Source organism: Sinohyriopsis cumingii, chromosome 3 (genome assembly GCF_028554795.1).
Source record: "Sinohyriopsis cumingii isolate HCF-2022 chromosome 3, ASM2855479v2, whole genome shotgun sequence".
Lineage (NCBI taxonomy): Eukaryota > Metazoa > Mollusca > Bivalvia > Unionida > Unionidae > Sinohyriopsis > Sinohyriopsis cumingii.
This window is the reverse complement of record NC_142963.1, coordinates 56,517,707-56,540,572: the sequence shown is the minus strand read 5'-3', so window position 1 is coordinate 56,540,572 and position 22,866 is coordinate 56,517,707. Positions and strand designations below refer to the sequence as shown.

Sequence of the window (22,866 nt, the reverse complement as noted above, 5' to 3'; positions counted from 1 at the left end):
AGTACATTCATCAACAGGATATGAAGGGCAATACCTCTAACAGAAATCACAGGAGCCATGTGTGGAACTAGTTGTTCAAATAAGCTCATGTTTTGCAAACACAATAAATTTCATGGCAGACTATCACTGCAGAATTAGTTGTGCTAATGAGATTGTTCCATACAAAGTATTAAGCTACAACACAAAATGGGCCATAACTCTAAAAAAAACTCTGGGAACAAAGTGATTTGAAGACCTAAGCATCTTTAGGTGATGACCATATTATTTGTCAAGTTTCATTGCATCCCATCAAAAACTAAAGGACAAGTGTCACTAACAAGATTGTGTTGGCTGGAAGGACCGATAAATGGACAGACACAAGGATTGCTATTTATCCCCGTCTATAATAAAATATGGACTGCCCCTTAAAATAGGTTAATGAGCTTGAAATATCTACATAATTGCACAATTCTAAGTAACTTGTCTTTCTTGCTCAGATCAATCAATATATTACAGTTAATTTTTAACGGAGATTTTCCATTTACATTGCAACCCTAGTCCCCTGCTGATAAACACTTTGAAGCATTTACATTGCAACTCTAGTCCCCTGCTGATAAGAACTTTGAAGCACTTGTGTTACTAAACGATGTGCCCTTAGATTTGTGTAGGACCTGAGTAATAACTCCTAGGAAAGTCACTGAGATATGCAGTCATATGATTAAAAAGAATCTCATGTTCGCTGAAATGAAAGACAAAATTCCTTTGAAGGAACTAATGCTCTACTGTCTACTGGCTGGAAAGAATTTACAGGAATCCAAAATAAGACCATTTCTTCAGTTTTATTGTTGAGCATAGAAACTGTCTCTGACATTCTTTGATTGCTTAAGTTGATTTGAGCATCTGTTCAGGAGGAGGAGCAAAATGAAGTTTTTCAAGATGTCCACCATGGTGGCCATACTGGATAAAAGATCAGCATCATTTTTATTTAGGATCAAGCTTGCCAACATGACATTCCATTTAGAGGAAGTAGTAATTATAAAATGTTCAAGATGGCTACTAGTGAGGTCATATTGGATACCAGGTCAGCACCATTTTCATTAGGACTAACTAGACATCCTAAAACCTTTTGCTGAAAACCTCATCATGTCCTATGATTCACTGTTTATGAGGAATATCGATAACAATATTTTCAAGATGGCTGTCACATTAGATTGACTGGCACAAATTTCAATTAGGACCAAGAGAACATCATAAGAAGTCTTCTGGTGAAAACCTCATGGCAACAGAAAACCAATCTAAATGGAGTAGTGATAAAAAAAAATTGCAAGATGGCTGCCACACCTGAGGTCAGAGCAGCACCACTTTCATTCATAAACAACTGGATGTCACAAGAAGTCTTTTGGCGAAAAAGTATGTTTATATGACATTCCATTTAGGAGCAATAGCTATAAGATTATCAAGATGGCTGCTATAGTGGCTATATTAGCTGTCAGCTCAGCGCCATTTTCAATGAGGACCAACTTGATACTGTAATGAGTCTTTTGGTTGAAATCCCAGTATGACCATCCATCCTGGAGCAGTAGTGATAACAAGACTTTCAAGATGGCCACTGTATTGGCCATATCCATGCAGAATCATTTTTATTTAGGACCAACAAAATGTTAGTATGAGTATATGTATAAAGCATCATGGCATTCCTTCAAGTAGTTGAGAAGGTGTAGTGATAAAAAACTTGTGCTAACACATGGATGAAGAAGGGACAACTGATGACAGATAATGGACAACAGGTCATCCCATAAACTCATCTGGTCTATGATTAGCAGGACTTAAAAATCACCCAAAATCTGCAACAGTCATAGTATTTCTACCTACATGTGTTCAAGATTCACAAAGCAAGGATCTTTCAGAATGCAAAGGATCTGCATTGGGACTTGATGAAAAATTCTGAGATAAAAAAACAGTATCTATTCTGACCTGTATATTATTGTTGTTCACACCTACTGGTAACCTTGCCTCTATCTTGCTGTTGCCCCTTCTACCTTTGTAGATGTGTCCATCCACTCCAAATATATCCACTTCCTCCCTGAAAAAAGTAAACACCAAATCTCAATAAGTTTTATGAACTCTAATAAATAAAAAATTCTTACAGCAAAAAGTACTGAGTAGATAAACCAAGAGGCCCAAATGGGCTAGAAGTTGCTCACCTGGTATACATTGGTCTACAAGGCAAATGTAGTAATGAGGCAGGTACAGTGGGTTGATAGATATGTTAGGATAATTGCCAGCTCTTTAAAAAAATCCATGGTATTTCACATGCTGTTTAACTGTGTTTCTGAGCTTGAATATATGGTGCATTGGTATCTTTTTTTAGAAAGGTGTAAATGCTAGGACTTGATCTATAACATTTGGCAACTGGCAACCATGTATAACTTATCTTGTGCTGAGAAACAGAATCAAACCCAAAACAACCAAAACAAAAGGCAAGTTTATTTCCTGTATATCTATAGCTATTTCTTCATGCTTCTAAATAAGTCCATGGCAAGAAGAAATGCCAAAATCTGACAGGTTTCGAATAAGTATTAAATACTGTACTATCATACAATAAGGCATGCATCATTATTTGTCTGATATTATGCAAGTATTATGTTAACAACAGAAGCATAAGACAGGTATAGTACAAACATTAAACATAGACCATTCTTGCATAATTAGTTGGAGCTGTGAGGTTCTGTACCATCAGCCAATGTCAAATGCTAAATTTTTACACGTAAACTGAAAACACTATTTAAGAAAACTTTTTGTTTTTTGCAATTCATGAGTAATTAATTTAATAATTATTATATTATTACAGCAGTTATTACATACTTTTCTGAGTTAATATATTTGTTTAGACACAGCAGAAACTGAACTGCACCCAACATGCACTGCTTTTAGATTCAATCCTGCCCTGCTATCTAGCAAATGCTTTGTATAATTTGAATGTCCAAAGGAAACACTTAGGGGCTCACCAGTTATTATGTACTTCTGAAAGAGTGACATATGTAATGTGAAGTTGTTTGCATTTAAAACATGTACAGTGGAGAGAATGTTGGCATACCTCTATGCTACTTTAATCTAATATGGCTGACATTTCTTTGGATACTGTACTTTTGAAAATTGTACATGATCTAAGCACACTGCTTCATAAAATGACTGCTCCCTTGTGCTCATAAAATTAGCCTGAATTAGTGTCAAGTACACTATCCATAACAGCTATTAAAATAGAGAAAATGAATTTTGTCAGACTAGACAACACCAGCTTCTGAAAGTGCAACAAATGAATTAAAAATTATATAAAATGTAAAAAAGTTATTGGCTCTTTTTCATACAATTTACCTCTGAAGTTCAGGAAGTGAAAATGACCAAGTGGAGCTATCACTTTTTTGAAAGGTGCATGTCTGGAGTAAGGCCAAGCTGTATACTCTATAACCCATATTACACCCATCAATCATACACCAAAATAAAGGGAATTAAAGGTTCTTTGAACTATATCTAAGATATACAAGGTCTTTTTTAAACAGCCAGTATAACCAGTGAGGAAAGCCAGGGAAATTCTTTTTCTTTAAAATTCTAACCGTATGCAAAATACGAAACTAAAAAAATAAGTGTGTGTGTGTGTGTTATTTAAGGCATTTTGGTTTGTGTGCACATAGAAACATTTATGAGTGTGTATTATTGAAGGTGTTCTGGTTTATGTTCACATGGAAACACTTATGTGTGTATTATTGTAGGTGTTCTGGTTTATGTGCACACAGAAATGCTTACAAGTGTATGCATATTATTGAAAGTGTTTTTGTTTATGTGTGTATTAAAACCATTATAAGTGTGTTGACATCATTATTCAAGGTATTCTGGTTTATGTGCACATGGAAACACTATGAGTGTCTGCATATTATTGAAGGTGTTTAGTTTTATGTGTGCAAAGAAACAAAGTAACTTTTATTCAAATGAATGCATAGGAGATGTGATAATCTGAAAAAATCTACAGGCTGGCATAAATACCAACCAATGCCTTTACTCATTTTGGCAAAGCTATCTAGAAATTAAAAAAAAATGTACCAAGGTATACTTCTTTTGGTCAAAATGTTCAAAATATGCTCTATTTATCCTTACTTTGATGAGAAATGGAAGTACAGTAACAACTGATGCATAGTGAGTCTGGACCAGCTCCTGCATAGAATCAGTTAATACACAAATATTATTTATTCTTGACTTTGTACTTCATATTCTAAGTAGCTGATGGAAACATTAACACATAATGCATCTTATATTTTTTATCTGCAACAAAGAAAATTACTACATAAAATTTAAAATAATTATCAGTCATACATCACTGGTTTGGTGTGACAAAATTGGATCAGTTCCTCAATAATGTGCACCTAACTGCAAAAAAATGTAGACCCAGATCTACCTTTGCAAAAAACTGGCATACATTGGTCCATGCTGTTCACTAAACATCACAATTAGAACAAAAATCACCAACAAAGTTTTCTCAACTTTCCAAGATAAATGTCTCTCAGGACCCCTTACGTCAAGTTCATGTGACCATTCTCACTTTCAGGGGAATCTGCCTATTATTTCATCATTTACTATGAATTACCTGCATGTCTTACAGCATGATAGTTATGAATATTTATATTGTATTCCTTCCAAATGTATTTTATTTCAAACTAGTATTTCTCTTTCATGCTTAATTATTGTGAAATTTTTGCATGTTTTTAATCAAGATTATAACATGTGCAGATAAGAACTGAACTAATTTAGTCACTACACATTACTACATTATGGGTTGATTCTTTCAAATTGCTGCAAAATTTAAAAGAAATTATTTTTTTCTTCTTATGTTATTGCTCCAGGTCCCAGTATCAGATTCAGAGGAAATGCCCCCATTGTCACTGTCATTAATTTCAATTCACTCATTTCCTAAAGCCACTAAGGATACTGAAATTGCATTTATATCAGTCAGTTGTAATACTTTCAGTGACTCCAGTTTTCAATGTGACAAACTCAGTTATTCTTTAAACATTTATGCTTTTCTTGCTAAGAGATCTGTCCAACAGAAGATAATCGTAGCCAATGAGGAACTTCCAGCATGATGTGAATAGCATAACCAAGTCTCTTGATGATGAGGGGCACATGCACACAGAGGACAAACATTACAAATGACATCGACAGTTTTTTGTGTGATTTATGATGTATTAGTGATCTCTGCATGAAATCGTTATTTTTAATGTGCTAATAGTAAAAGGGTGCAGCCTAGAGAAAACAGTGAATGTAGTAGTACAATTACCTCTTTCCTGTTGAAAAAAATAACTTACTTTGGAACTGTTGGTATGACAGTCTCTTCTTCTTTGAATAAATGGCTATAAACAGAAATTGGGATTCAGTTATTATTTCTGATGAGGATATCTTTAACACAAGATTACTGGTCCATAGTATTTCCTAAAAGCATACTGGCTAATGAATGAAGACAAGTGGATAAATTACTAACTATTACTGCAATGCTATCTCCCTTGTGCAATGGATAAATCACCAAAATATAGGTTTTTAGCCCTTGCAGAGAGATTGGTCATTACAAAAAGGTTTCAACATCTGTATGTATCCATCCCCTTCCTGACAGAAAAGTCTTACTTGCCAATACTATAAATTTAGCCCCATATCTGGCTCTAGGGTAGGAATCAGAAATCTCCAGACATTAAACATGTCAGCTTTTAGGGCAGCCATCAAGCATAAGTACAAGATGCCCTTTTGCCGTGTACAGGAATCAAAACATTTGACCTTTCCCAGAAACCTATTTACTTCACATCCTCCAGCATAATGCTAATTTTTCAGAGTACTATTTGACACTGAATGGAAACAACAGGACAGTTACTTGCATTGCCAATAATTTATTACATAGTGCTAGTAGTAGTCATAGTAGTAGCAGTAGTAGTAGTAGTAGTGGCAGTAGTAGTAGTAGTAGTCACAGTAGTAGTTGTATTAGCAGTAGTAGTTGTAGTTAATGGCATGTAAGTACATCAATGGTCAAATGATGATGTTTAAAAGAAAAGTTGTAAAATTAATAAAGAATTAATGAAGAAATCTAGGAAGATAAAAGCCTTCCAAAAAACATGAACATGTGGTATTAAATAATACAAATCTTGTACAGTACGCATGTCAACATTTTGTAAAGTGTATAAAGTAAAAGATAAAGGTATAAAATATATGATCCGTAAAACATATGGTAAAAAATTGTTAATAAACCAAATTCATTCAAAATGCTCAAAAATTTTCTCAGGTGATTAATGATCATAAATGATCTTTATTGAGTTAACATAAAAAAACACTGGTTTCACAGGGCAGAAGTCATCACACTGGACAAGAATGGCAAGATATGCATTCTGATCGAGGTTTACCCTTCAGGAGGTATGCACGAGTCAGGCATGTTTGTCTGATTATAATCAGCATTATACCACCTCAACTCTGCGAATTACTGAATTGTGTATGCCTCAAATGGAATAAGGTGGGGGACAGATTAAAAAAATGTACTGTTATCTATTTCTAATTACATTTTAACTTTGTCCCCAATCTGTCAGTATAGTAAAATACCTTTTCAAATAAGCCAATAGACTACAGTCTTAGCCACAGAGGTCATAAATTCATCTGTGTGCAAGAAAAGCTGGTAGCAACTCTGATAGTAAATTTTACCATTTTTCTTTAGACAATGCATACAAAGATGAAAACCGAAGAAAAATTCCAAATACAGAGAGAAAATATACTTCCTGCAAATAAAAGAATATATTTCATCTTTCAAATATAATATATCAAAATTAATAAAAAATCTATCATAAGTCCTCAAAAATGGTAGCCAATGATGAATTAAATAGGATTTTAAAAAATCACTTTTTTTTTACTTCCTTCATAAAATACCATTCTTGAAGCCTTGGATTCATGTCATACTATCACAATTCTAAACAAATCATAAAATAATACAATATGTTTTATTATCTAACTATCCTCAATGTCATCTCTTCCTGCGATCTCAAAATGGGGACTTCATTGAGGTCCTCAGACCTCTCAATTTAAGAAATGACTCAAAAACATGATGGCTGGCTGTTGACATGGATGCAAAATGTCATGGATCAGTTTAAGACTTTAAAACCTAAATTAGATAATTAGTTTCCTATCATCTATGTCGGGGCAAGAATAAATTATTCATACTTTAAACAACAATCAAACTCCAACTAAAAGTTGCATCTACCAATAATACCTTTGATGACTATTGCTGTCAAATCAGGAATGCATCAATTTAAACTTAGGTGTACAACTTAAAAAGCAGCATTGGTAAAAACAGACAAGACAATGTAATTAAACCATATAAACATATAATTAACCATGGTATTATGGAGTGGTTAGTGATCACCATATGCACAAGCTTATATGACAAGTCCAAATGAAAACAACAGATCCAGATCTGCTGGTACATAACATGTCAACAGATCAGGGTCAATGTTGTTTACTCTACTGATTACTCTTAACAAACTGCATGAACTCTGCTGCTACAGTATGCACTGGCAGATTTGGATCTATGCAGTTTGCAGTTGGACTCAACTCATAAGCAAGGATATATGGTAATTTTCAGCTGGTCCTATACAACAAAAATCTTTGCATATCAGACACAAAATTAAGCTTATTCTAATGCTGTTCCCATGTTACAGCTGAATACAGCAACTGACGTACAAGTTACAATACATACCTGCTTATAAGTCTATTCCAACCGCAAACAACATAAACCCTAATCTGTCATCACATTATGCACCTGTAGATCAGGGTCTATGTTCTTTGTTCAAATGATTACTGCTAACAAACTGCAGAGACCCAGATTTGCTAGCACATTATGGTAAAGCAAATCTAGGTCTTTGCAGTTTGCAGTTGGACTTGACTTACAAGTGAGTATATATGATATATCACCCAAAGTATGATACACATATCTCACCATATATAAGCCTGACAAAAATAGTCCATATTTATTTCCTTTCTTAAGAAGTGGTCTTTGCTATGAGAAAATATTTTACTGTGTTGTCTGTAATTTTTTGGTACATTTACTTTTTGGCACACTATCAATCCAGAAAATTATAATGACTTCTTGTCCTCTAAATTTTCATACAAGGATTTTCAGGAATATAACAAATTTATAAACAATATTTATACCCATAAGTACTATGTGAACCCTAAAATAATGAAAGAGCTATCAGTGATTGGCTAATCACAAAGACTACTGCTCACTACATTTAGTTTGGCAGGACCGTAAACAGAGGCTCTTGTGTTGGGAAGCCAAACTTAGATGGAAAATGACTATTCATGGTCATAAATTTAAACATGTAATGTGCGGTCACTCTCACTTCTTCAGACTAAGAACTGTAGCACAAAGATGATGCATGTGACCACAGAGAATCTGTTGACTGGTTCACTAGTGCTGCAACAATATATAGTTCATCCATATTGCTTAATCAACAAGAATGATGATATCATATGCTAGAAATACTGCTCATTTACAGTCTCATCAACATGAAGGTGCAACAACAAAAACTGGCTAAAGTCTAACATTGCATAGCGAAGTTATGTTAAAGAAACTGCAGTGAAGGCCTGTAAATTAGGGGTCATAACTCTTCTGTCTCTGTGGAACACTATAAATTAAATTCATTCAAGGTCTTTTCACCAATAAATTACATGCCAAATTTGGTTAAAAGACAACACTTCTTGGTACAATAATGCTGCAGAAACCAAAGTTAGAGAAATGCATAAGCTGGGTCCATTGTTCCTGTAAATGATATTGTTGAATGCTGGAAATCAAATTAATTCAAAGTCTCACAAATATCAAGTTGCATGCTAATTTGGATTGAAATCCAACAATCCTTTGCATATTAATACAGTTGTGGAAACCAAAACCCACAGGACAGACAATTAGGGAACATAACTCCTGTAAATTATGTTATGGAGTACTGGACCTGAACTCATTTAAGGTGTCATCAATGTTAATCAGGATACTAAATATTTCAATTACCAAACAAGGCCAATAATTCTTATAAACAATGTCGATAAAGGCTGGATATCAAAGTAATCCAAGTTCTTATCAAATATCAAGCTGCAGGCCAAATTTAATTGAAATCTAACAAACCTTGGTAAGGTTATACTGCAGAAGCCAAAGTGGTTAGAGCCTGAGATGTAGTTGGTCTTATAAAAATGGTGCTAGCAGCTGTCTCGCATTGTGCGCAGCATTAAGAGGTCAGTGTTAGGACTGATGTCAGCATAATGTAACTGGGTGGGACACGATGCCACACATGATGCCCCAGTGCTAGACATAACTATAAACTGCTACACTGCAGACATTAGAGCGATATGACTCAAATTATTAAAGCAACATTAAAATTCCAAATTGTACAGATGCAGAAGCCAAAGCCAGAAGGATTAGAAAATAAAGAGGCATAGCTCCTGTAAATGAAGTCATGGAAGGCAGGAAATCAAATTCATCAGTTGTCTTATCATTATAAACTGCAGGTGAGCTTAACTGAAATTCAGCAAGAGCTGATAGCAAATGGGTGCATTGTGTCCCTCTGCACTACAAGTTGCTTTGCTGTGTCATAAACAGAGGAAAATGTGTTGGGAAACCAAAGTTAAGAGAAGACAGACATTCAGGGGCCATGACTCCATTAAATGATGGTGTGAAAAGCTTGAAATCCATCGCCTTTAGGGACTCATGAAATGCAAGCAACATCACAGGAAATGAAATATGACTGTCAAGTGCCTTGACTCTGTTAAAAATGGAGTAGGCAAGGCAAAACCCATAAAGAGATACAGTTACTTTGATGAAACAACGTTCACTGCTAATTGTATTAAAATGTGTTGAATGGTTCATAGACTATGCCACTGAATTCCATCAGAATATAATGCATGGCTCTTGAGCTATGAAAATTGCAAGCAACATTCCAACTTTAAATGTAAAGACAAGAAAATCAATTAGATGAGGCACCTGCAGATCTATGTGGCAATGCTCACACCAAACTGCATCAGAATATGTTACTTGGTTCTCGAGTTCTGCTGGCCACAAGCAATATCCCATGAGAAGATATGAAGTTAACTGTCAAGGGCCATAACTCTATAAGGACTTGAGATAAGACCTATACAAGACATATATTTAATAGTTTCTGAACTATACTGGTTACAAAAATCTGCTGTAGTGGAGATTCAAAACTTATGAAAAGGGCAATAACTCTGTTGAAATAGGACCTAATAAGAATAAACCCTTAAATGAAGCATCTACATACAATAGGCAATTTCACTTACTACAGTACATCCAATCATGGGGGCCCCGAGTGGCCGAGTGGTCTAAAGCGCTCTCCGTTATGGATCACTGCCATCTCACCTCTGTCTGCGCTGGTTCAAGTCTTAGATTCAGCCAATGTGGGAATGTGAGAAAGCTTGCCAGTAGCTTCTCAAGGGTCGCTGGTTCTTTCCTGGGGTTTTCCTGGGTTCTTCCTCCACCATTAATACTGGCCGCCATGTACAGCCTATCGTGTGCTGAAAATGGTGTTAAGCCCCACAACAACAACAACAATATTCAATCATGTGAATGGGTTACAGAGCTTTCAGGATCACAAGATGTGCCAACAGAAAGACATATGGATGGATGGAGTTAGGCAATTACAAGAGGGCTTCCACATCTTTATGCAAGGTCTGAACAGTCAATCTGGTATTGTACATCATTTCATTCACGAAACTGTATACCACATTGTTTATTTATTCATAATATTTGGAGAAACAGAAAATACCAATGTTCTTAATTTAAAAATAAAATATTCCATTGAATTTGGACTTTCTGAATTCCTTCAAATAAATTCAGAAAGTTCAAGGAAATTTTCAAAAAATTCCAGGATAAAACCAAGAGTTTTAAATTTCAAATGTTTCAAGTGAACCCCTCACATTCAAGGATATTTCAAGGTAATACAAATCATGCCAATTACTGGTAAAATTAAACTGGGGAAATGAATGTAAGGAAGACATGCAATATTGGGACATACTTAAATGATGACAAAGAAGTCTGGAATTAAAACTTTCAAGGTCTTAACAATAAAGCTGCATTTAATTTTTTTTAGAAACATCCAATAATTTTCCATTCAGTTATCTTGAAGAAACCAAACTGCTGATGGATAGACAAACAGTAAGACAGACAGATAATGTGATTACTTTAGGGCTCTGCCAACTTCATTTAGTGAGGACCTATTACATTAGATAACAAATGGATGGAATTTTGGGGTCTAAATGGGAGCAATTTATATGAATTCTCCCCCAAAACAGGAACATTACAGACAGAGGACGATGGTGTTTGATTGTGTCACTCTTTCTAACATGCAACAAAAAAAAAAGCAAAAACACTGCTTTCAACACAAAACATGTATAGATATCCAACAATTGTCAGATACAATAAAATGTATTAAAAATATTACTTTGAATCAACTACCATTTGTACTTACTTGTAAGGAAAGTCCAACTACAAAATACACAGACTCAGATCTGCCCTCACATTAGGCAAAGGCACATCTGGGTCTGTGCAGTTTGTTAGGAGGCATTAGTAGAGAACAGACCCTGATCTGTAGGCACATTATGCTGCGACAGATCAGGATCTTTGTTATTTGCAGTTTGACTTGACTTATAAGTGAGCACATATGGTATGACAATTATCTATTGCATCACAAAAAAATGTAATTCATGTCTAATTGGATATTCAAAACAGATTCATTTCTTACCTAAGATGAGTGAGCCTGGTCATTCGTTTGTGTGGGTATGTCATCGTATGACTACCACCACAAGGACGTGGTGTGGCATAGTAGTCTGTGATTTCTGGACTGGAAAAACTGAATAAAAGGTTTAAAACTATTAAAATAGTTTTAAAAACAGGTCTAAAAAGCACCTTAAATTACCAACAAAGTTAAGCTTAATAAATTCAAATAGAATTCAAATAAACTGTCACTGAAAGGAAAAAAGATGATTACAAATCTGTACAGAAATTACTATGACATGTTCATAGTTTTATCATGGAATTTTTTCAATGACTAAAATATTTCAACATAGTTTCTATAGTGATGAAGAATATTCAACCTATTTCTTTTCTGAAACATAGTTAAACTGACACAAATATAAAATTATATGTAATTTGTATAAAAGTATGTTTGTTACAGTTGTAATTTATATAAAGTATGTGTTTATTACAGTCGTAATTTATATAAAGTATGTGTTTATTATGCTTGTAATTTATATAAAGTATGTGTTTATTATGGTTGTAATTTATATAAAGTATGTTACAGTTGTAATTTATATAAAGTATGTGTTTGTTACAGTTGTAATTTATATAAAGTATGTGTTTATTATGGTTTTAATTTATATAAAGTATGTGTTTGTTACTGTTGTAATTTATATAAAGTATGTTTTATTACAGTCATAATTTATATAAAGTAAAGCATGTGTTTGTTACAGTTGTAAGGCACACATAAAAATGTGTTTCCTATTGCACTGATTTTAAAATTAAGTTAGGAAGGTCATTTTTTTGAAACATTATATATTTAATGTGATTTCTTTCTGTTTGACCACTGTGGAAAAAAGGTTACAGTCGCAATAAGAAACGGACAGTCGGTTCACCAGAAACATTAATTTTGGGGGGATGGGGGGAAGCGTAATTTATGTAAGGTATATGTTTGTTACAGTTGTAATTTATATGAAGTATGTTTTTATTACAATTGTAATTTATATAACATAAGTATTTGTTACAGTTTTAATTTATATAAAGTATGTGTTTGTTATAGTTGTAATTTATATAAGGCAGGTGTTGCATTTTTCAATCCCCATGATAAAACTGAAGAAAATATACAAATACTGCAAAATTTTGTTGTACTGGTACTCAATAAACAAGTAATGACAGGAAAGCAGATCTGGGTTTTTTCTCGTGAAAGCCATGATAAAAATTAAATCTTATTTCTGGACAAGACCAGAACTTCTAAGCTAGGTTTGTACATCTAGATCTATTTCATGCAAATTTAAAAACAAAGAGCCAGAAGTTTGTATTTCAGTGATATATTGCAAACTGAGCTTCTTTTTTTTGCCAGTTATTTCTGGTTTTTCTTTTTTAGCAATTGAGAGAAAAAACTCCATGCTAAGACCCTATAGTCTGTTTGATAGGTAGATTTCTTTCATAACAAAACAAGAGAGAATTACTTGCACAACACACTGTAAACAAACAGATTACTAAAGCTACAAAGCCTGAAAAAGCATCAAACACATTAAGGTTAGTACAAGCATGCATAAATGAAGCTTGTTAATAAAAAGCATAAAGCAGGTGCATGAAATGTTTTCAAAAAGGAAGAAATACACACATACAATTACATTCAAACCATCTATCAGCCACTCATGGTAAAATGCCAAACAGGCCTTTGTAAACAGGTTAAAACTGAATATAGATTTACCTTTAAACTTGAACAATTACCATGCACTGCATATTATTATTATTATTGTTGTTGTTATTATTATTATTGTTATTGCAGGTAATTTGAAATAATTTTCTATTAAAAGAATTCACCATATAAATATATATATATATAATGCAGCTGGAGTCAGCTGTCTCAGAAGTAACAGACCAAGGCCAAAAATAGCAAATGTCAACCCAATGACTGACAGGTGATCTTTGTTCAAAGACATGTGATGTCACAATGAATTTAGTGCATATCGATTTATGCAGAATTTTCCATGCTATTACAGTATAACAATGAATTTAGTGCATATCGATTTATGCAGACTTTTTCGTACTATTACAGTATAACAATGAATTTAGTGCATATCGATTTATGCAGAATTTTCCTTACTATTACAGTATAACAATGAATTTAGAGCATACCAATTTATGCAGACTTTTCAATACTATTATAGTATAATGATGATTTCTAATCAATATTGCAGCTTTAATCAAATTCTTAAGATAACAATAGAGAGGTCAGTCAATTTAAAACTGCACTGAAAAAATGACGAGTACAATGAATATCAGCATGATAAGGGATCTTTACAAATCAATTTACAAGACATGACTTTACAAAACAATGAATTTCTTGGGAAAACCAATGCTTTATTTGCATGGTCAATCACTTGGCCATTGATCATGGAAAGTAGGTGACTGTTTAAAACATGACTTTGATAAGGAAATATCATGGGGGAAGTGGAAATGGTCACTGAGAGTAGATGACTGCTAAGAAAGGGTGGCTACTAGTGTAGGCTTGACTGTAAATTGTGAAGCATGTATAGCATACTAGTACTTTTCCTTAATCCATAAAAAAAAAATCATTAATTAAAACTTTAGTTCACTCATAGATTTCCTGCTTTAAAAAATGATACAATCTGATATAAGAATACAAATTATTCTCATCTATCCCCTTATTACAGAGACCAAAGAGTTATACAAATTTCAATGCTCAGCATGACAGTAATATTCAAGTCCCTTTTTTTTAATACAGCAATTTCATTCAGATGATGATCTCTTGACTAACAGCATTGCTACCAAAATGATAACATTGGAATTACTTAGAAATAAACAAAATTCTTTTACTGATTTGTGATTTTTTTCATTGAAAGAGATCAAAATGTTTGATAAATTCAATTATTATATTTAGTGTACTTGGAGAATTTGTATACATCCTAAAGCAACTAAATGGGTCAGTTTTGACAAATATCTAATAATCATGAATCAATACTTACAAAAGAATTAAATCTATTTTATCGATTTGAATGGTACCTATCACACTAGTAAAAGTAGGTCTCTCACACATACACACAGACACATGCAAACACACATACACAATTGTTGTAAAGACAAGACTTGTTTCCTGGTTACTAGGACTGGTAAGACTTACTCTCGACTATCCAAACATCCTGGTTGAGTACATCGTCCCATGGCTGCCTCTATTTCATGCTTAAAATGCACTAGGAATGCTTTAAGATCAGATTTTTTCAGCCTAGCAAGCTGTTTCTCTGCCAAAGCTCTTTCATAGTTTACACTGCTTCTACCAGAAGTATAGCTGTTCACAAGCAGGAAAAGAAGTGTAAAGAGAAAGAAAAGCAAGCACAGGTTAGTCTCCTTTACCAAACAAGCATTTAGCAAAAGATGTAGAATATATAACAATTATAAAAACCACACACTGCTGTTAAAGGTTAAAGAACAAATAGTGCAACTACAATCTATGACTACAAAGCATGTAATAATGATAAATAATATACTGGATAATGTGCTACTGACTACTGTCAATAATTTTTTTTAAAAACTGTCTACATATAGGACAATGATAAACAATCATGAAATTTAACCAGGCAATGTAACATGCCTCATTCAGTCAAATTTGACTAAATGCACCACTACCTCATTATAACACTGTCAATGCTACAGAGTACACAACCTTATAGTGAGACAGCCTTATAATGAAGTACATTAGGTATATAGTACTCCCTCATTATAACACTGGCAATGCTACAGAATACACTGTGTAGTGAGACTCCCTTATAATGAAGAACATTAATGATATAGTTTGTGACCACTTAATAAAACTGAATCCATAATCAAACTTGCTTTATCATAAAAAGTGTTATAATGAAGGGTTTATAATGAGGGAGTGCTGAACACATATTTCATACATTTTTTCCAGCAGTATATATTAATCCCACTAAAGCCCTGGAAAACCCCCCCGCAAATCTACAAGAAAAATAGACCAGAATGCAAGCAGAGTCACAAAGACTATGTGCAAAGTGTCCTCAACTTGCTGAGTAAGCAATTCCAATACATACAGAGAATGAATTAGTCTTCAGTCATAATTATGTGGAAGAATAAAGCCATTATTGTTCTTTTTTATCATGGCAAAAGAGAATGCTAACCATGCCAGTTACACAATGAATGTTAAGAAACAATATAAACGATTACACTAACAACAAGACCAGTCTCAAAAGAAGCACATATCCCACCACGAAACATTTGTACCAAACAGGAAGGTCTCTGGAAATGTTCCTATCCCTAATTCTTAGTTCAATGTTATTTATTCCACCACAAAAAAGGATGTTTGGTTTTGGTGTATACTAGAGTCAGTTTATCCATCTGTCAAATGCAAACTTTTGTTTACAAAATATCTCCTGAACCTTTCAAAATGCCTTCATGAAACTCGGTATGCTTTTATATAATAAGACAATGTGTCCTGTTAAAAACATGGAGTCTATCTGATCAGCATTTTTAAGAGTTATCCCAAATTTTTATTACAAATAGAGAACATCCATCTGCCTGTCTGTCACACTCTTGTCTGAGTAAAATCTCCAGAACCTTCCAAGATTATCTTCAGCAATCTCAATATGCATTTATATAATAGGAAGAGTTTGTGTTGCATGTAACATGCCACAATCTTCACAAAATTTAAATTCCTCAGACATATGTTGTCTGCAATGTGGTTCAGCGTTTGTCATGAAAACAGCTCAATACTGGGACTTTTTCAGCTCTCCTAATCTAATACAAAATTTTCTATTTTTTTAGCTGATGGTTTTATTATAGTTTTAAGTCAAAATTATTTGCATCCATTTAAGTTCACCTTAAGTGAACTAGCAAAACTACATCAAATTTTCCGTAATTTTGGTATTTCTGCCCTGTTCTCATTCTAACATGAATTTCCCATCAAGTTCACTAGTATGGAGATTTAAATACCCAACTTTGCCTTTTTCAAAACAAAATTTTGAAGAAATCTGACTGGCAACACTTTTTAATTTTAAATCAACTGATAGACATTTTTGCTTTTTTAAAACAGCACATTCACACCCAGTTCATTGATTCACTTTTTTAAAACTCAACCATAAGCAGAAATATAAATCTATGGAGTGGAACTTCAGCTTAGTTAGATTAATTATGGCATGATATAGTCACTGTTGTGCTGAGGTGCTGTTAAACACTACTATATACATAGCTGAAGAGTTATCTCCCCATTTTTGAAAATTATAACTGCACTTCAAATGTTGGGGAGGAGGGTATTCTATAAGTAATGAAAAATATAAACAAATTCTGTCCAGTAAAGTAAGTTTCTAATATCTATAAATTATTCTCTTTCATATTTTATAGAAACATTACTTGCTCTATAATGTATTTTCTATGCTTTTCAGCACATATCATGATCTAATTTATCTCACCTTCATATTTGCACTTAAATTGCATCTGAGATTTGATGTTTCTTCTCAGAATCTTCCTATTTCTCACTTGATGATAGACCCATCTCTAATTTGAAAGTTGTTAAGTAAATATCCTGGATTTATATCTGGAGAAATATGGTATAGTCTGATCTGGTGATGGAGTGTGTAACTCTATACAAGTAATCTTTTATCTGTGGGCTAATTTTGGGGTTTGTAATTCCCAGTGTTTTGGGATTGTAAATATATTTGGTATATCTGTCCCTTTGTTTTCATCAATTTACTATTTGAGTAAAATACCTCATTTTTCACTGTTTGAATGAATTACATTTTACAATATGAGTAAAGTGCCACATCTTTTACTATTTGAGTAAAACACATCATTCTTGTCATCTTGTGAAATCATTGTGAATCATTCACCTCTGTCCTTGTACTGTGTAAGGTCATTAATTTGTATTTTCATTTGTTGCATCATCAGATTCATGGGGATTATGTTAATTCATCCAATATTTGGTTCTTATACATGCACATATTAATCATAATTCTTTTCCCATTCAAATCGTTCATCATTAAAAATTGTATTTGTAACACTATCAAAAGTGTTCTGTTGTAAATCCCAAATCCAACCCAGATATCTTGTTACAGACCTTATCAGGTATATCACAAAATTCTTCCATCTTTCAGATGTCACTAACTTTGTTTTAAGCTTAGGATTAAAAACTATAGAATTCAAATTATTGAAGGTCTCATCAATATATGGTGCAAAAATAATTAAGCTGAAATGCAACATTTTTCCTAAAATCCAACAATTCTATGCAAAGTTGTCTTGTAAAACCCATACTGTTCTTGTTTGGTCTGGTAGTCAGAAGATGGATGGATATGATTATAATATGATTCTACCTGTTTTGTCAAGCAGGGCCCTTATTGCATAATTTTTACAGATATTTTGTATTTTCACTTTCTGATTTCTCCAGAAATGTGAATAACTACTAGTAACTGAAGCTAGCTTTGAAGGGCACACAGTACTATTGGTATGGACAAATGGGAACAGCCTGGAAATGGGTGAACATAAAATACCCGGTAGAGTATATATGGGTTAGACTGACCAGGATTGGTTAATAATGTTAAGTTATGTTGTAGGAAAAAGAACCTTTTGAGAGCTTATCCTAGTTGTAAGTGAAAAAAAAATAGAGACATTGTTTTATTGATGGAATTTCAGTCCTTGAACAGTCTTGAGTTTGGAACACTCATTACTAAAATTAGCACCTGACTCTTTGGTGTGGAATTGAGAGCACATGTTTCAAACACATGCAGGTCCAGAAAATGCCATGGCTCGTATCCTTTCCTGTACACAGAAGCTGACATCCAGGTTTCGTCTATACTTATAAATATAGGTTTGATCATGAGCACTCAAAGATTTTAAGTTATTTAATTTTTAATATCATGGTGTTTGCATAGGCTTACTATGGGAACTGAATTAGGTTTGTGAGTCCTGAATATTTATATGAAATAACAATATAGTTACAAAGTTGATACTGGGATCATTATTTTTTTGCCATATACTATGGCAAAAATTATTATGTGAGTCTTGCTGGTGAAATATATTTGTCATTCTTTTAAGTTGATTTTAACGAATAATACATGTTAAATTATAAACTAAACTGGCTTCTGTTTGATTTAGCTAGATCAGTAAAAGCAAAATGATAATCCTGCCCTGATATGTGTCTGACTTTTACAGACTTCTTACAATACTGCAAAAGCAACTTAAAACTAACATAAAACCACTGCATTAATTTAGGACTCCCCATGAATGTCATTCAGTGGATTTAGCAATATTTAGGACCCCATTATAGCACATGGGGAGATCAGTGCAGTGAGAACAATTATAAAGGTAGTTCATTAATTAGTGCACAAAATAGGATTAATGTTCTAGCAGACTAAAGAAGTGCAAATTAGGCAAATTGCTGAATAAAGAACTAGACATACACCACACAAACAATATTGAAAGATAAAACATCATTATGTTTTACACAGATGAAAAGTACAGCAAGAGCAGCTAGCAGATATTCATGCCATTACAACATTTTTCCTTCACATTTTTAAGCAGATTTTCAATGTAAGTTAAAACATCGAAGGAATCTATAAACTTAATACATGTACAGGTATACAACAAAACTTTGCTAGTAGAAGGCAATAACTTTTTTATCCAAATAAGAACTGCATTTAGATACTGTTGTTTAAATCGTAACATGCTGTTATGCACATTTTAATCCAAATAAGAACTGCATTTAGATACTGTTCTTTAAACCGTAACATGCTGTTATGCACATTTTTATCCAAATAAGAACTGCATTTAGATACTGTTCTTTAAACCGTAACATGCTGTTATGCATATTTTTATCCAAATAAGAACTGCATTTAGATACTGTTGTTTAAACCGTAACATGCTGTTATGCACATTTTAATCCAAATAAGCATATCTATTGTATTTAATAATGTATTTAAAAGTGAAATATGCTGTTATACAATCCACATTTTCTGCAAAATCCAAAACAAATGTAAACATGCCTAACTGCACCTTTTTACAATTCAATACCAACAACACCAGAAAGTGTCAATGATTAATGTAGTAAAGATTTCATGTTTTTGAAAGGTTTTGTTTATTCCATCCATTTAGTGTGAGGGCATCAATGAATTGGACATAACAGAAAATGGTAGCATTTCAATTAAGTGTGTGAATGTGTGTGACATAAAGTTGTTTGAATGCTTATATAAAAAAACATCCTTGATATCATGCCAATTCAGTCAATGGCACCATAAATAGGGACATTACTCTTTCAAAATACTGGTGTCGATACACAAATAATATACACAATCTCACCAAAAAGTGATTATGGGCAAAAAGAAAGTGCTAAGGGGAAAGTATGCACACTATTAGTGTTAAAATACTGAACCCAGTCACCAAAAGTAGATGCAATTTTTTTATATAATCAGAGTGCAGTAAAGATATTTTTTCATTCAACTGCTATTCTCTTTTTCTGCCTTTTACATCAAATAAAAATGCTTGGTTGGAACAAATTCTGAAAATCCAACATTCCTCGTGTAAACACCTGGCATCAGTTTAATGAAGATTGCTTGTATGTACCAATTTTTGATAGCACAAATCTAAATGGAATAGATATATTGGCCCAATTAAAATAAGATACAAGTGCAATATGTTCTTTTTCTTCTCTTTTTGAAGGCTAATAATGTTAAAAAAGTATATATTCTTGGCCCCTTGATTTTATTCACAATACTGACTGTAGTAAATGTTGCCTCCAAGAAACAATGCATGGTCTTGACTTTTGACCTTTAATTTATGACTTTAAAAAAAATGCTGCTGCCATGATCCCATAATGACTTTGGCATCAGACCTTTAGAAAATATCAGAAAATATCTTGTTTTCAGTCTTCCATGTTCTTTGATGGACTTGTTGTAAAGCCCAATGACAAATCCCAATATTGTGTTATGCAATAAATATTTTTTTTAAAGACATTTAAATGGAAGCAGATGCTGTACAAAAAGTTTGATTACACTTTTGTATTTGTGTTACAATCATGACAGTTTAATTAAGAAATGTAACAAGATGTTCACTTATAAACAAGAATGTCTTTTGCCAACAGCATTCACCACTATACAGACTAGAATGGCAATGGGAATTAAGTGTCCTGCATAGAGATATGCCATGAAAGATTACAAGGGCCGGTCTGGACAGTGGTCAACCCCATTAATGATTGGTTTTGAGTCTAATACTCGATTCTCATTCTCTTATGTACACAGTGTACATATTTATACACATGCTAATTTACATATGTATGATTTTTAAAAAAAATGCTCTGTTAACATGGGCTTTAAAATGGGAATGCAGAACTGGTATAATTAACACAAAGGTGTTTTATTGTCCTGGGGGAGTCACAAATCATTTGTTATAAAGAGATCTTTTGATGATGATGGTAAGAAGAATGAAAAGAGAAAAAAGAGAAAAATAATGTTTTTGATAATTATCTCATATTATTATTAGTGTATAATAATAATAATAATAATAATAATAATAATAATAATAATAATGATTATGATAATAATAATGATTATTATTATTATTATCATTATTATAGATTGGGTATTACACACCTGTTATTGTTATTATTATAATCATCATCATTACCATCATCATTTAATAATAACATGACTTATTTAAATACAGAATTAGATACATGTGCGAATCCATTCTGATGATAAAATTTACAAGTGTAGGTAACAACACATATATATGTAAACAAATGCATAATAAGCTATACCTAGAACACTTATGGAGATAGAAAGTATTAATGAAATATATTACTCAGGAAGATATATCTACCATATGTACTTGCTGATAAGTCAAGTCAAACTGCAAACAACAAACATCGTGATCTGCCATAGTAAAATGCATCTGCAGATCAGTCAATGTTGTTTGTTCTACCGATTACTCCTTACAAACTGCACAGGCCATGATCCGCCAAAACATCATGTAGTGGCAGATATGGGTCTATGCAGTATGCAGTTGGACTTGTCTTATAAGTGAGTATATATGGTACACAGATTTCTTTGTGTAGCCTCAAAACAAAGCCTAATTAATTAGTCTAGTTGTAATGGGATGTCACAGTGGATGTAACAAACAAATGGATGAAAAAAGTTGCCCAAGCATGAAAATTAGGTGACAAGTGACCTTATTTTGACACAGTTGAGTTAGTCTCCTTGACATGTCTTCACATACCAAATTTCATGAAGGCATATGAAACAGTTACAAGAAGCAGGGGTTTAAGTCACTCAACTATGAGTTTGTTTTTTAATATTGATGAAATATTCTCCTGCATCAATGTACCAACTTCCATGAGTGTAGGTCGAATTGGGTCTAAGATATTGATGACAAAATGAACAGAGAAAGATATCCTATAATGCATGTATCATGCCACACCTAGAATATTGCTGTTCTATTTTGGGGTAATAGTGGTACAGATAATTAGGAAAGATTACTGAAATTTCAAAACAGAGCAGCTATAGTTCTTCTTGATGCTGATTTAGATACACCATCAAGAGATCATTTTAGAACTCTAGAGTGGCTTACATTTCTGCGGAAAACTCAATTTGAGAAGGGTTTACTAGCCTGTAAATCCTTACATGGACTGGCTCCTGATTATCTTACATGTAACTTTAAATTTATTGAAAATGTACATACAGTATGTATAAACCAAGATCCATCTCAAACAACAAGTTATATTTACCTAAACCAAATTCAGAGTTTCATAAGAGTTTTGACTTGTCTGGAGCCAAGCTACGAGATTCCATACCACCTTAAATAAAGTCAGCTGACTCATGCCAAGCTTTCAAAACACTTCTTAGTCAATATCTACAGGAACAAGCATTTGTATGATTTTGTTTAATTCAGTACTACTACTCTTTAAAAAACTGTTATACCATACACTCTCCTATAATGTTTTACAAATGTTTGTTACTACTCTTTGTATGAATCAGGTATGTACTCATCCTGTGCATATTTTATTGTAGCAGATCATTGTCTAGTTTTTAATAGCATTGTTGTCTAAA

The 22,866-nt window shown here is 33.1% G+C and overlaps 1 protein-coding gene across 3 annotated transcripts in view; it reads right to left on the bottom strand.

Annotated features, from left to right (window-relative positions):
* LOC149802896 (uncharacterized) overlaps positions 1 to 22,866 on the bottom strand; it is a 138,331-nt gene that overhangs the window by 6,439 nt on the left and 109,026 nt on the right. For 2 of the 3 annotated variants that reach the window (XM_089952383.1, XM_089952385.1), the window contains 4 exons: positions 14,946 to 15,110; positions 11,802 to 11,909; positions 5,337 to 5,381; positions 1,954 to 2,062 (listed from right to left, as the gene is read on the bottom strand). In XM_089952383.1, coding sequence (XP_089808509.1) covers positions 1,954 to 2,062; positions 5,337 to 5,381; positions 11,802 to 11,909; positions 14,946 to 15,110 — 427 coding nt within the window. The remainder of the gene's footprint in view (positions 1 to 1,953; positions 2,063 to 5,336; positions 5,382 to 11,801; positions 11,910 to 14,945; positions 15,111 to 22,866) is intronic. The other variant, XM_089952384.1, reaches the window with a different exon arrangement.